Genomic DNA, 15,614 nt, shown 5'->3' on the forward strand with positions numbered 1-15,614 from the left:
TCTGCTAGGGGCGCTGAACATGCTGAATTTTTTAATTTACACAAACCATTGACATGAACAATCGAGGTGTCTAAGGATGCTTTTTTACCTCAGGCAAATAGGCAGTTGATTTTCTTTTAATTTGATTGTTGAAGCTGCTTTTTAGTCATAGCGTCAAGGTTTTTGTGCTCGATTAACCACCGACAGCCGACAGCCTATTGGTATCGATGTGTTTCCTGGCCGTTGGCGTTCGAATACTACGGCGGTAAAACATTTTCGAAAGCATGCTGGTTTCGTCTGCGAGTCATTACATAGACTTGCTGTAAGAAGGTCTACTCTTGGCAAAGAATAGTGCCTCATTTTGTTTAGGCGTTGACTATCATAATGAATGCGGCGGAGGTTGAGGGAGTACGCTTGAAGGTACGTTTTTATGCCGTTGATCTCCATAACACCGTAAGTACGCAAACCGATGTCGCAGAACACCCGATGCATCATTGTGTGTTCTCCGTCATCGCTTGTTTGCTGTATGCCTACTAATTATTCATTTCTTCAAGTGTTGTATCCTCCTTTTGTCCTAGTTCTCTTGTGCTTCACTTACAGTATGTCGTTCCGTCAGCTGTAATGCGCATTTGCAAAACCAATACGTTTGATAAGACGCAGTGGTTATCATAATTTCACTACACGTGTATTAAGCTGGCACATGTGGTTCAGATACAGATACCTGTATGCGAACTTGCACGACGTTGATGCGGAGATTAGGATAATTATGACACCCGTAAGGAAGAGGCAGCTGACGGCCGTATAAGCTGTTGCGTTCTTTCCGCCAAACTACCCGGCCTGGTAGTGCTGTAAAGATGCTGTATAAAAGTGACACGCGGTGACAGGGAAATTAATATACTTAGCAGCCGACCGTACGTTTTGTAGCTTAGGTCTTCTTTCTTGTGCGTTTGTGCTACCCTTATTAATGAGCCATCTCTTGACTATGTTCTTGACTATGTAACCGCGTTTGTGTGGATGCGTAGACGTGTGCTTTTTGTTGTACTTGTAAAATGCAAATAAAATATTTTCAGGCTTACTCAATCTTTGGTGTCGTGTGCGTTTATTCCAGTCGAGGCCATCGTGCCACCTGGAAACCGCATTCTGTCAGTAGCCCTACACGAAATGCAACAGCTGGAGCGCGGCGGCACAACTCGCCGTAACGGCGGCGTAATAAACGAAAAACCGCTCGGAATGCCCTTAAAAGTCAGTTCAGAGTGTGCCTTAACTCGATATGACTCAGCGCTACATGTATTCTGCTGCGCCTCGATCGTGCTCCCGCCAGTTTGGTTGCTGTGTGGCAAGCGTAGCGCCTACAAATATGTAGGCGCTACGTTTGCTACACAGCAACTAAACTGGCGGGAGCACGATCGAGGCGCAGCAGCCAGAAACCCAGTAAAGCCACAGAACACCTGGTAAAGCGTGTGCAAACCTGGTGAAGCGTGTGCAAAACCCCGTTTCCGTTTCCTGTTGTACAGCGCCACCCGTGGTCACATACTTTAGTTCACGACGCCACCGCTACGCTTATTTCCGTAGCACTGTGGAAGGTACAGTTTCCCTTCTCTAAGTTTGTATAGGTGTTCTGTGAGCGGCGCGTGCCATGCAATTCGGAGGCCACGCGCAGGCTTCGCTGCGGCGCTGCTAGAAGGCGCCGCAGCGAAGGCGCTGCTAGAAGGCGCTGCTAGAAGAGGAGCCAAGAGGCAGGCAACGAAATCCACCATTGTCGTCAAGCCTCGTAATACACGGCGGGCGGAACGAGCAGCGGCGCAACGCGCTAGGAGACAGCACGAAGCCATTCGAAAGCGTGAGGCGGAAACAGAACGCCAAGCAACGCGTCTCAGGCGGCAAAAGGACGAAGCTCTTCGACAGCATGAAGCCGAAGCAAAGCGTCGCGCAAGACAGCACGAATCATTAATGATTTCTCATTCACAACTCATCAGAAATGTTTAGGTGTATTCAGATTTTTTATTAGGTCTATAACAATATAAACTTTGTAAGCCAGAGCGTGGGTTAAATGAAGATGCATTTCCCACTCGCCTCGATTCTCTCTATTTTCTTTTTTTTTTTTTTTCATATAAGGCGGCTTCTTTCTGCTGTGATGTGGTAGCATAGCTAAGCGCTAACCACACGTACACGCCGGCGTCAGCGTCTGCTCACGTGTTTGTGGGAAAAATTGACGATCATAACTGGGAAAAAAAGCTTCTGGAACCGAACGATCGAGTTCGCACAATAAAAGGTTCTCCATTTCCCGTCTGCCAGCGCGTCTGGCGAGGCGATTCACATAGAGGCGCGTCCCTGGGTGCGGCCAGCAAAATTATCCCCCTTCCGTCAGACGCGAACTGACGCCGATGCAGGCGCATAGTGTGGTTAGCGCTTTACGTGCACTGCGACTGTGCCCCAAGCATCAATTGCAACTGCGCCAGAAAAAAGAAAAATAATTCTGTAAGTCACCTTTCGCAAACGTGGCCTGGGCCCCACAATTCCAGTTATCCTTTCTTTCGGGGCCTCCACTTTTGGGTTCAGCCGCAGGGACGCTTGCGCAAACGATTACCCCTGTTGAATTTCTAACATTTTGTTCTCCCTTCATGCTCTTCAATCCATGTTCCCCTTGAAGTTCTTTTACCTGCAACACGCGAATCGCCCTTTCTTTGGGTGTTTATTTTTTAGCATTGCCAGAACTACACACGCCGGATTAAATATACCTGGCCATTTTGCTTTGGCCATCAGATTCTTCCCGCAGTGTGTGTGTTTGTGTCGGCCCACAAGAATGCGCCTGCATATGCCTCTTAGCGACACATGCGCTGCGAGGCGGCTGCTTTGCCTCTCATTACATACGCTTGTCCATAAAGTTTCCATATATATTGGGCACCGCAGTGAAAGTGCGCCATATACCCAGCAGTGCATACCACCCCTGGACCCCATCAACGACATAAGTTTTATCTCTCTCTCTCAAAGAGCGTCATAGTTCTAAGAAAACTAATGACGTGCCATCGGCTGCGAAAGAATAAACAACCTGAGCGAGTGTCATGCATCTGGCCCTTGCAGGTTCTAACGCAGTAGCATGCAGTGCATGTAAGGCCGATTCATCATCATCATCATCATCAGCCTGGTTACGCCCACTGCAGGGCAAAGGCCTCTCTCATACTTCTCCAACTACCCTGGTCATGTAATAAATGTGGCCATGTTGTCCCTGCAAACTTCGTAATCTCATCCGCCCACCTAACTTTTTGCCGCCCCCTGCTACGCTTCCCTTGGAATCCAGTCCGTAACCCTTAATGACCATCGGTTATCTTCTCTCATTACATGTCCTGCCCATGCCCATTTCTTTTCCTTAATTTCAACTAAGATGTCATTAACTCGCGTTTGTTCCCACACCCAATCTGTTTTTTTTTCTTATCCCTTAACGTTAAACCTACCATTTTTCTTTCCATAGCTTGTTGCATCGTCCTCAATTTAAGTAGAACCCTTTTCATAAGCCTCCAGGTTTCTGCCCCGTACGTGAGTACTGGTAAGACACAGCTGTTATACACAATACACTTTTCTCTTCAGGGATAATGCCAACCTGCTGTTCATGATCTGAGAATGCCTGCCAAATGCACCCTAGCCCATTCTTATTCTCCCGATTATTTCACTCTCATGATCAGGATCCGCAGTCACTACCTGTCCTAAGTAGATGTATTCCCTTACCACTTCCAGTGCCTCGCTACCTATCGTGAACTGCTGTTCTCTTCAGAGACTGTTAAACATTACTTTAGTTTTCTGCAGATTAATCTTTAGACCCACCCTTCTGCTTTGCCTCTCCAGGTCAGTGAGCATGCATTGCAATTGGTCCCCTGAGTTACTAAGCAAGGCAATATCATCAGCGAATCGCAAGTTACTAAGGTATTCTCCATTAACTCTTATCCCCAATTCTTCCCAATCCAGGTCTCTGAATACCTCCTGTACACGCGCTGTGAATAGCATTGGAGAGTTTGTATCTCCCTGCCCGATGCCTTTCTTTATTGGGACTTTGTTGCTTTCTTTATGGAGGACTACGGCGGGCTGTGGAGCCGCTGTAGATATCTTTCAGTATTTTTACATACGGCTCGTCTACACCCCGATTCTGTAATGCCTCCACGACTGCTGAGGTTTCGACTGAATCAAACGCTTTCTCGTAATCAATGAAAGCTATATACAAGGGTTGGTTATATTCCGCACATTTCTCTATCACCTGATTGATAGTGTGAATATGTCTATTGTTGAGTAGCCTTTACGGAACCCTGCCTGGTCCTTTGGTTGACGGAAGTCTAAGGTGTTCCTAATTCTATTTGCAATTACCTTAGTAAATACTTTGTAGGCAACATCTGGCAAGCTGATCGGTCTATAATTTTTCAAGTCTTTGGCGTCCCCTTTCTTATGGATTAGGATTATGTTAGCGTTCTTGCAAGATTCCGGTACGCTCAGAAGTCATGAGGCATTGCATATACAGGGTGGCCAGTTTTTCTAAAACAATCTGCCCACCATCCTTCAGCAAATCTGCTGTTACCTGATCCTCCCCAGCTGCCCTCCCCCTTTGCATAGCTCCCAAGGCTTTCTTTACTTCTTCCGGCGTTACTTGTGGGATTTCAAATCACTCTAGACTATTCTTTCTTCCATTATCGTCGTGGGTGCCACTAGTACTGTACAAATCTTTACAGGAACTCCTCAGCCACTTGAACTATCTCATCCATATTAGTAATCATATTGCCGGCTTGTCTCTTAACGCGTACATCTGATTGTTGCCTATTCCTAGTTTCTTGTTCACTGCTTTAGGCTTCCTCCGTTCCCGAGAGCATGTTCAATTCTATCCCTATTTTACTTCCTTATGTCAGCTGTCTTACACTTGTTGATTAACTAGGAAAGTTCTGCCAGTTCTATTCTAGCTGTAGGGTTAGAGGCTTTCATACATTGGCATTTCTTGATCAGATCTTCCACCTCCTGCGATAGCTTATGGCATCCTGTCTAAAGTTACCACCAACTTATATTGCACACTCCTTAATGATGCCCATAAGATTATCGTTCATGTGTTCAACACTAAGGTCCTCTTCCTGAGTTAAGACCGAATATCTGTTCTGTAGCTTGATCCGGAATTCCTCTATTTTCCCTCTTACCGCTAACTCATTGATCGGCTTCTTATGTACCAGTTTCTTCCGTTCCTTCCTCAAGCCTAGGCTAATTTGAGTTCTTACCATCCTATGGTCACTGCAGCGCACCTTGCCGAGCACGTCCACATCTTGTATGATGCCAGGGTTAGCGCAGAGTATAAGGTCTATTTCATTTCTAGTCTCGCCAGTCGGGCTCCTTCACGTCCACTTTCGGTTATCTTGCTTGCGGAAGAAGGCATTCATTATCCACATATTATTATGCTCTGCAAACTCTACTAATCACTCTCCCCTGCTATTCCTAGAGCCTATGCCACATTCCCCCACTGACTTGTCTCCAACCCGCTTCTTGCCTACCTTGGCACTGAAGTTGCCCATCAGTATAGTGTATTTCGTTTTGACTTTACCCATCGCCGATTCCACGTCTTCATAGAAGCTTTCGATTTCCGGGTCATGACTGGATGTAGTGGCGTAGACCTGTACAACCTTCATTTTGTACCTCTATTAAGTTTCACAACAAGACCTGCCACCCTCTCGTTAATGCTATAGAATTCCTGTATGTTAACAGCTATATCCTTATTAATCAGGAATCTGACCCCTAGTTCTCGTCTCGCCTATAAGCCCCGGTAGCACAGGACATGCCCGCTTTTTAGCACTGTATATGCTTCTTTTGTCCTCCCAACTTCACTGAGCCCTATTATATCCCATTTACTGCCCTCCAATTCCTCCAATACCACTGCTAGATTCGCCTTACTAGATAACGTTCTAGCGTTAAACATTGCCAGGTTCAGATTCCAATGATGGCCTGTCCGGGGCCAGGGATTCTTAGCACCCTCTGCTGCGTCGCAGGTCCGACTGCCGCCGTGGTCAGTTGCTTGGCAGCTGCTGGGGACTGAGGGCTGGGGTTTGATTGTCGTGTTCATATAGGAGGTTGTGGCGAAGTATTGCACCAGGGTGGCCAATCCTGCTCTGGTGAGGCAGTGCGTTACCGGTTCTGGTCACCGAGATCAGGCCACACTCCAAGCCTGTTTATGCAATTTTATCAACACGCGGTTATTTTTAAACATCCGGTGGAAAATTGCGCAGCACCGGGATTCGAACCACAGTCCTCTTGCACGCGAGGCGGACATTCTACCTCTACGCCACCGCTGCACCCCAAGGCAGATTATGACAGCAAATTTAATTTGCCCTGCCAAGTAAAACCAAGTTTACTCGCGGTTAGGGTACACCGCCTTGAAATGGCATTGCAAGAGTTGCAGGCTCAAGTGCATAAAGTACTGCTCGACTCCCGTGACTGCATCAATTTAACTTTTATTGCCTTTTGTGTTCTAAAAACCTGCAGTGTATCTGCAGTGAATGCATATCCAAACGCATAGGTAACGAAAGATGAGAGAGTTATTTGTCCATGTTCATAGCAGCCTGTGCAGTGCTCACGGTTGACACACAACAAAAACATGTTCCTTTCGTCATTCGTCTTAACTGCAAGTACTGCACAGACTACTACCATAAATGTATTGAAGGAGCCTGTTACTACTAATGAACATGCAAGTGCGTTCTCCCCTGTGTAGTTGAAGCACAGTGAGACAGAACTACACATGTTACAGGCAGCAGACAAACTCTTTATTACAAACGGCTGTACAAGATTTAAAAAGAAAAAGTGGAAATTTTAGCTTTTCCTGCTTTTTTTTTTTCTTCTTTCGAAGTGTGTCTGCACACATTCGAAGGAAATTAATGAATAAACAAAAAAATGAAAATAAAATTGCACGGTTCACAAACACACTACATTACAGTTTGCAACAGCTTCAACAAGGCGGCTGCGCAGTCAATAAACGAGCACACACTACAACAAAAGTAACTCACACGAATCAAAATATATATATATATATATACTAACTGCCCAGCAGATGTGTATGTTCAGTTAAGCTTGTCCCCAGCAAGTGCACTGGCAAGTCCTGTGCCACAGCGCACAATTATTTATTTTTTTTCTTTTTTTTTTCACGTGGCAGCCAACGAAGCCTATATACAGTCTTCCTATAAACAAAAAATGTCGCGTGTATACACAGCTATGTACAGTTACGGCACAGTGAAAGGCCGTGTATCTTTCCTCAACCAAACCAAGACGTCATTCACTCGTTCTCCCTTTGTTTGCAATGAATTTGGGTGTCGAGCAGGTTCTCATAAAGGCCAGCCACATTTTCTATGTTGCACTTCCAGAGCATGTAGCAAAACATAAAAAAAGCACAAATTTCTACATGTCTGGCACTCAAGGTAAATGCAATAGCGAGAGAGAGGAGGCAGTTGAGTGCTCAGATACAGGCCTTCTCAAAGGGACATAGCAGACAACTAAATCAGCCTAGACTGGTAGGTTACACCTTCAAAATCCTGTTTGCTTTTACGTGGAGGAATCAAGTCAACTGTCCTAGCTTCCCTTCCTGAATTTCGAAATTTAAATGGATGCACTGACCATGCGAGTCCAGCATCACAAATTCTATGAAATTTCGCATATTCGGTCCGCTTTATACGCACGAAATGGTACTCAAACGTTGCCAAATTGAGTCGCTGCTTGCTTGAGAATACAGGACAGTTGCTTTTAGTCGTGGGCAATTAACTAATGCTATGGCAGATGCTGCCAAAATCCAGCTTGCCTTTGACAGCACGCCCTAATTAACACGTGGTGTTACCAACTGCTTTATTTTTGTATCCCTTGGGGGTTAACAAGGCTCCTAACGAGGCAGGTGTGGTATAACAATTAAAGTTAACTTAATATTGCTATTTAGTGCCATAATAAGCAAGGTAAGCAGCAAGAATTTTTCTGTGGGCATTAAGTTTTGTGAAAATCTCAAAGAAAAAACAAAGAAGGCCAGAACCTGAGGCACACTTGGTGGCAAGAAGTAACCAACTGCTGTCCCAAACATTTTGTACCGGACACCAGACCCCTGAGCAAGTAGCTAAAAAGAATAATTGCAAGTCACATGATCACAGCAAAGGCAAGCTTTCTAGCAAGGCATCTTGCAGCTCACACTGCACATGGAGTTCTCAATGCAGACAATGAGAGCACCTTTGTCAACCTGCACTAGACAACTGACCTGAGCGAGCGCAAGAAATTCTGGCTATGAACCAACATGTAGAAAGCAAGTGCTCATCTGGAAAATGACTGGCCTTGAGAACAGTGAGACCCACTCACAAAGAAGCACTGTCATCCACTGTGCATGCAGATCCCAACTGGCTTGTGCATGGCAGGCATACTTTCGAGAGTGAGGAGAAAGGCTGTATAGCATACATTTTTTCTTTTTCCTCTTCTACGCTCAGCCTCAGTTACACTATACAGCGCTATTTGTGTGCACAACCATGCGCATTATTTGTAGTTTTATGTATAGCAGCAAAAAGGAGATATCACAACACTTTTTAAGACATTCACAAACAAAGAGACTACAACATTTCTTTTTTTTTGCTTGTTTTACCATATTTTTGCAAAAGTACCCGCCTGCAATGAAATCGTGCTGCTTCTGTAAGCATCAAGCAATGTCATGAAATGGCTTTCACACACTAGGCTGCCATCACACGCAGACATGAAAACACACCTCTGGTGACCTCCAAAGTAAAATCATAATATTGGCATCAACATAAAAAAAATGGTAAAAGCACCACAAAAGACAACTAAGTGGCCCACCCTCAATTTAAACTAAAGGAACAACAATGACAGTTCTATTAGGATGACGGAGCACTCGTACACAGAGCTACCGGCGATGTACACGACGCTAAAAATATTCTAGTATGAACTGAAGTCCAATGAACATCATCGTAAGGTCCTTACAACAGATGATGACAAGTTCAAGAACTTCGCAACATAGGAACACCGCTACCTGTACATACAGCGCAGCTTTTTCTACAAACACTCTCGTGAATCCACACTACAATGGCCCAACTGCCATCTGTTTACACACAAACAGAACTCCTCCCCCAAGGCATCCATTGCTGGGAAGCACCTACACACTTATGCAATGCGAGTTGCACAGCCAAGTCTGCCAGCATGACTGTTTTCAAACGAAAGATAGGTCTAACAAAATGAACTGTAACTGATACACATCATGCATACATCATGCAGCAATGAACGCTATCAGCAAAGCAGGCGCACTTGAAATGATACGGCAAGTCGTACTGCTTACACACTTTGGTATGTCCACTATACAACCATTCCAAAAGAACCACGTGCCCCCGCAAGCCAAAGCATGCAGAAGAGGATAAGAGTGGCATAAACGAATAACAGAAAGGTTTTTGTTACTCAAGTTTCCATAAAGGGACCTTTTTTTTCTTTTTCTCGTTTCTTTGATATACAATGGTGTAGATACAAGAGCATGAATAACATACACACGATGCTCTCCGCAAGCCCACATGTTTACAATCCTCACGGAGCATGTTCAGCACATCAAGGCCATTTCTCAACCCCAAATCACCACATGGCAAAGTGACACCAGTGTTGATGGCCCAGATAAAAGAGCCATTTGCAAGTAAAGTTGACCTCCCTTTCTGTAGGTTAAACGTGACAGTGAAAAATCTCCCCATACTCCTGGAAAATCCCAGTAGCCGTGAAAGAAAAGAAACTAACGGCTTGAAAAGCCTCCATAGTATCTTTCATTCAAGGCAACACTGCCGACCCCAGAGCATTGCACGGCCACAAAAGCACGACTCACAGTCTCCTAGTTGTATCATTTCAGATGCATCGTTTGGAACTCTTCCCATGCAAGGTTATCGGTACAGCTTTTGGTCAAACGCATGCATGCATGCACAAACGCACTCACACGCACCCAGTTCAGGAATATGGCCAGGACTTTCACACTTTCCACAACAACCTTGCCCAAGCCTCTGTTAAAGCAGCTACTCAGTATATATACACATGACCATGCCTGACAAAACCCCCTCATTACAACTAGCATGCAACAAAGGTTCGGAGTACACAGGACAAAAAAAAACAACAACATGAGAAACAAAATGTGCAAGCTGATTTGTTGCTGTTCCTACAAGAGACACCATTATCATTGATGCCTTTGTGTGGACAGTGCAACCATTCCATGGCAGCATGGTAAACAAATTTTTAAAAATCTGTTTCTCTGACGAACAGGCTTTCTAACATGGCAGTACCTTCCACACCACATCCTCACTTCACAGTCACAAACCCGACAGTGCCAAAAGCCATGAAGTGCAACTGAACGGTTTAAAGCTGTTCGAAAGGGCGTCAAAATGAGCAGACAAAAAATTAGCCTCAAGGACTTGTGGGCCTTGCAATGCTGCAATCATAATGCCAAAGCACCATGGCATTAAAAGCAAATTGTGAGCACGTACTCATAGCTCCAAACACAAGTGTAAAACTCTGCTCGCATAAAAAGATACTTATATGAATATGGACATATCAGGCAAAGGAAGGCAAGTCCAGCTTTTGCAAATAAAGCAAGATTAATGGACTACTGCAACATGAAAGGTATATACGAAAGCAGCTTTGGTTCAGGTACTTGGTCTCAAATGTGGAATATATTTTTCCAACTTAAAGGGGACAATAAAGTTCAAACTGGCAGAGTATTCTTATATGTTACTATGGGCATTTATTAGGCAGGAAAACTTATTACCAGCAGTGCACATCGGGGGAAAACAGATGGGTGGGGAATGAAACGTCATGACTGGCAAAAGAGCGATATCCGTTGGCACATCAAGTAGCGGGGGGACAAACATTCAGCCGCGCGATTTCTCGCCTCATGGCTTTTGGCCTGAAACCCAAGCAGGTTGACATCAGTTAGCTTTCGGGCATCTGCTCTCGGTCCTTCTCATTCAGGCAATCTGACTAGTCATTGACACGGCAGCAGGGAAAGGCATAGGTGCACACTGGGAAGTCGGCGTCTACGGGCACTTTGGTCCACAAGCTACACTCCTAAAAAAAAAAAAAGAAAGAAAGGACTACTCTCTCTCTCCGAGGTCAGCTCTTGTCCTGCAGTAACAACCGCCACCATTATGCATACAACTCGCTCTCAATAATACCCAGTCCTGTTACACATAATTGGGCACGTCACTGACTGTAATGTACCCAGCAGCAGACGGCTTTAAAATGAAAGTGCATGCAAAAATAGTGGTGATTACTTCCACGTGACAAAAGCACATTTTAAAAGGCGCAAAACTTTTTTTCTCACAATGTATGCTGATCAAGTGCCAGATGCAATCCGCCTGCTTGCCGCGTGCAAGTAAAGGTTTTATCACAAGTTCCCTAAAACAGCTTTCTCTCAAGTTTGAGGAAAACTTAAGCACGCTAAATAAATTAGGAGGCCTCCAAGACAGAACGCAGTGGGGAAACAAGAAAGGCTGGAGCACCTACGTGCCATGGATGCGCAACTTCGAGTTGACAGCAACAGGAGTTGCTAGAGGCTTGTCTACTTCTATTGCAACGAGGCCTAACAGTAGTACCAGGCGCCAAAGGATAATTGATACTTCACAAACTATGCGACTGAAAAGTGTGTGGTGAGAATGGCTGAAAGCGAAATGAACCAAGTGTTGCAAATGAACAACCGTGGTGTCAAGTTTAGGAAAAAGACATGCCACAGATAGAGGACACAAAATGTGCAGTTGGCACACACAATGCCTAGGTAAATGGGTGTACTATTTCTATGTTGACTGGTGCAATAAGTCTGCGCAGTTAACTCTGTAAGATAAAATTTGTTAGTCCAGCTCAGTAACAGAAGTGGGAGGAAGCCAACAATTGCTGTAGAGCTTCTTCAAATGTGCATGATGACATCCTTATAGTAGTAGTAGTAGCAGCACAAATCCCTCTGTTGCAAACAGCTCATAGAAGCAGCTATTACACAACTTTAGGGATTTTGTATGGGAAATGCAGAAGATAAAAAAGGGTGACTTTCTTATGATCCCTTTCGGTGGAAATCTCACGACTGCAACAATGTAGCACAGAAACAAGATCCAGGGCCAGCAAGCTACGAGATATGAAGGAGTCATCGAAATGTAAGAAGTTGATAGTTGTGCAGCAATCTTTCTTTCTTTTTTTTTTGTCTTTTGGCTATGATGACAAATGGGGAATTCAAAAATTACAAAGTAAAACATGAATGAGTCGTGAACGAGCGACTTCTTAAAGTCTGTGAAGAAAGGCTCAGTTCTCGGAACAATGAAGATGCAGAAAAAAAAAATTAAAAATCCAATGAGTGGAGATGAAACAAACAAGGCATTGAACAAGGTCGCAAAGTTCACAGCCACCGTCAAGGATAGTACTCGGAGCAGGCAGCAGCACAAGCGCACTACAGGGAAGTGGACGAGGAGCACAGAAAGGAGCGGCCGACGAAACGGCCACTGGAGGGCGACCCGGGGCCCTCCTTCCTCTTCAGGTCGAGTCGTAGGCCCACACAAGGCCTTCGCTCTGGAGCAAGTGGAGCCGCTTCTCCACAGCGTCCTTGTCTGCAATCCAAGAGGGAGGGCATGGCTTAGGCTATATTTATGAGTCGAGCCTCGATAGAACAAGTTATCGGACACAAAAAGGTGTAAATCTAAGGTTACGTTGGTCATCGTTCACTTCAGTCGGCATTCAACCGATCATTATGAAACTGAAAATGCAAGGTCTGAGACATTATTGTTTCCTATAGTGGGCACAGCTGCTTGAGACAAAGATGTAGAGGTACTAAGCACACTTCACCAGAAACAGGATCTTGAAAAGTGTCGCTAAAGCAAATGTGTGAAATGCGTGAACCTAGTGAACCACAAACGTGATGCAAGTCAGAATGTGTCTCGTCTAATGCCTGACACTGTGCATTAAGGAACATTACATGCCCTTTTACAATAGCGCAGCAATTAGCATGTAAGGCTGAGAGCTGCCAGCTAGTAAAACTCTTTTTCACTTTCTGTAGCAAATTTCCCATTGCATTGCCTCTTGTCGGATCCCCCAGTGACTTTTCATTCGATTCCAATTTGCTTTCACTGGATTCTGGATTCCAGCTCTGAAAAAGCTCACAATGGGGCAGAGAAGTGTATCGTGCTTGGAAGGGAGCAAAATAATGGTGCAGCGTGCCACTACTCACATCGGTTGAGCAGTGCCCTGTCGTCCTCGTTTTCCACTTGCTGTGCCAAACTGTGCAGCAAGATCTGGGCCGTCTGATAGCGCCGAAAGCACTGCAACAAATAAGAAGCAGACGCCACCTCCGTCAGCACTTCCTCTAGTCAGTTTGTGTGCCTTCACAACTAACATAATGGGAGGGCACAAAATTCACAGGCATTTCCCTTTCATTGCCACATTACCGGGTACACGGCAATATAATAAAGGTAGCAATATTGTCACAATGCAGCGATTGAAGAAGCAGAAAACACTATCGTACATAGTGAATCCGACATATTATTGGCTGAACTTGTGCCCAGCAAGCTAAAGCACGCCTTAGTTCCAACGATAGTGGCCCACTTGCCTCTGTGAGGGTAGCGGTGACTGCATCACGACTGTGTTCGCTTGACGTGCCATCCAGGGCACCCGTATGCTCCTCTGTGTGAACACACAACTCACCCATGGCGGCCGTCTGGCACTGTGGGGCAAGAGATATAGGCCAGTCACATACAAGTTCGAAAAGTCACGTCCCAGAATTTATTTTCCTACAGCACAGGCTATGCAAGGTGCAGTAGTGAAGCTTCCAGATTATTTCCAACCACCTCACATTCTTCAATCCGCATCCAAGAACACAACTGCTCTTGCATTCCACCTCCATCCCAATGACCTTGTGCCACAGCCACTGACACTGCAGTTACATATGAATGACTGGAAACAAATACAGTATTTTTGCAGGTATTGCCCAAGCCAAGAATTTTAGGAGATTAAACAGCAGTCTAATTTAGGGTGTAGGTTCCTAATTACACCTGACAGTGCAACTTCACAACAATATCCGAAAAGAATACTGACAAAAAAGACAACTAAAAGAGCATCATGTACTGAACCAGCAAGACAAGCTCCACAGTGCGTGCTTCCGTCTTTTTGCATCTGTACTGTTTTGATAATCGAGCATTACTGTGGCACGTGCACGAAAATGTGTGCGTCACACAGTCCGAAGTCTCCTTGTTCCGAAATCCGGACACCGACACGACCGGACTCTCGTGGCGCCTCACCATGTCAATGGCATAGTTGTAGAGCAGCCGGTCAGCCGTGAGAGGGGGTGCCGAGGAGGCCGATGCTTGCAGCACTCCCTGCTGGGATAGCCGCCGGCACCAGTCCATGCAACGGTGCAGGGTCTGCTGCATGCCGCGCAGCAGCTGCCGCACACTCGACGAAGCCCTGAGTCGCCTCTGGGCCACCTGGTCTCGGGCCAGGTTGAGCGCCGATGCCAACAGCTGCACGGCACGGACGTACAGCACAAGCTGCTCGGCACGGCGGTGGCCCTCACCGAGCGCACGGGCCACCTGCTCCTCGGGAGACGAACAGCACTGCGTGGGAGAGAGTAGCCTGCTTGTTTCAGGCGGGACGCCACTCCCTGCACCCAAGACTGTGGCTTCACACGCCCACTTGGACAAACAACCACGCCGCCCCAGCATCTTTGAAACCAGATTTAGTACCAATTATGCAACATTCAATGAGCTGAACTACCCGTTGCATTACATAACTCTAATATCCACCACTCCAACTAACATTTCACCTTTGCCTCTGATATTGCGATGGTTCCTATGATAGCCTTGAACAGTAATTTCTCTGCAACCCACGCAACTCTATGTTGTGGTGATGTGCATCAGGAGCATGTTTTTGAGCATGATGAGCTTCCACTGGTGTAGCCTTTAGCTAAAAATTATTTCTAGCATGCCTCTCAGTCTACCAAAGCCTATTGACATGCAGCACTGCTTACTTAAAGGGGCCCTGAAACACTTTTTCAACAGTAAGAAAATGCTGCCGATCTGTAGAAGAGGTTCCTGTGAACATGCAAGTCTTTATCGAAAGTCTGCGATAACAATCGTGTCTGCAAAGTATTACATCGCTATGCGCCGTGGAAAGGCCTGACATTTCAATCCAACTGTCGTTTCCTTCTTTACTCACAGCGAATTCGCTCGGAGAGGGACAGTGATGTAGTCGGGCTCCTGCGTCTACGTAATCGTGTCCGCAGTGCAACGTTGCTCGTGGCGACACGTGACTGAGAATTCATTCGAGCCAACATCTGTTATCTCTGCAATCTGTTGCTTGAATTGACGAATAGAAGTTTAGAGAAATAATAACACACAAATGAAATGTCTACGTGTTCTTTGTTTTACTTCGCACTGAAGCAAGAGAGATCTTCCGCTTCGTCTGCTTGTTCCCATGGTCGTGCGGTCACGTGCACAGGTACCGAAACCATGCCATTTTCTACCATGTTCCAGCACATGATCACGCTCTGCGATTTGCTTGTTCTGCCTCAATATTCGTGTAGCACTGAATTATACTGCTAGCCATGTTTCCTTGTGCGCAGCGCGCAAAATCGTGCGCTGCGCAAACAAGAC

At 45.7% G+C, this 15,614-nt stretch overlaps 1 protein-coding gene across 1 annotated transcript in view; it reads right to left on the reverse strand.

Moving 5' to 3' along the window:
• Positions 1-6,733: 6,733 nt before the first annotated feature.
• Atg1 (serine/threonine-protein kinase unc-51-like protein Atg1) overlaps positions 6,734-15,614 on the reverse strand; it is a 141,929-nt gene continuing 133,048 nt past the window's right edge. Inside the window, exons 20-23 of the mRNA XM_050173203.3 lie at positions 14,262-14,576; positions 13,574-13,687; positions 13,196-13,286; positions 6,734-12,578 (exon numbers count right to left, since the gene is read on the reverse strand). Of these exons, the coding sequence (XP_050029160.2) occupies positions 12,505-12,578; positions 13,196-13,286; positions 13,574-13,687; positions 14,262-14,576 (594 nt within the window). The 3' untranslated portion in view covers positions 6,734-12,504. The remainder of the gene's footprint in view (positions 12,579-13,195; positions 13,287-13,573; positions 13,688-14,261; positions 14,577-15,614) is intronic.

This window comes from Dermacentor andersoni, chromosome 3 (genome assembly GCF_023375885.2).
Source record: "Dermacentor andersoni chromosome 3, qqDerAnde1_hic_scaffold, whole genome shotgun sequence".
Taxonomy (NCBI): domain Eukaryota; kingdom Metazoa; phylum Arthropoda; class Arachnida; order Ixodida; family Ixodidae; genus Dermacentor; species Dermacentor andersoni.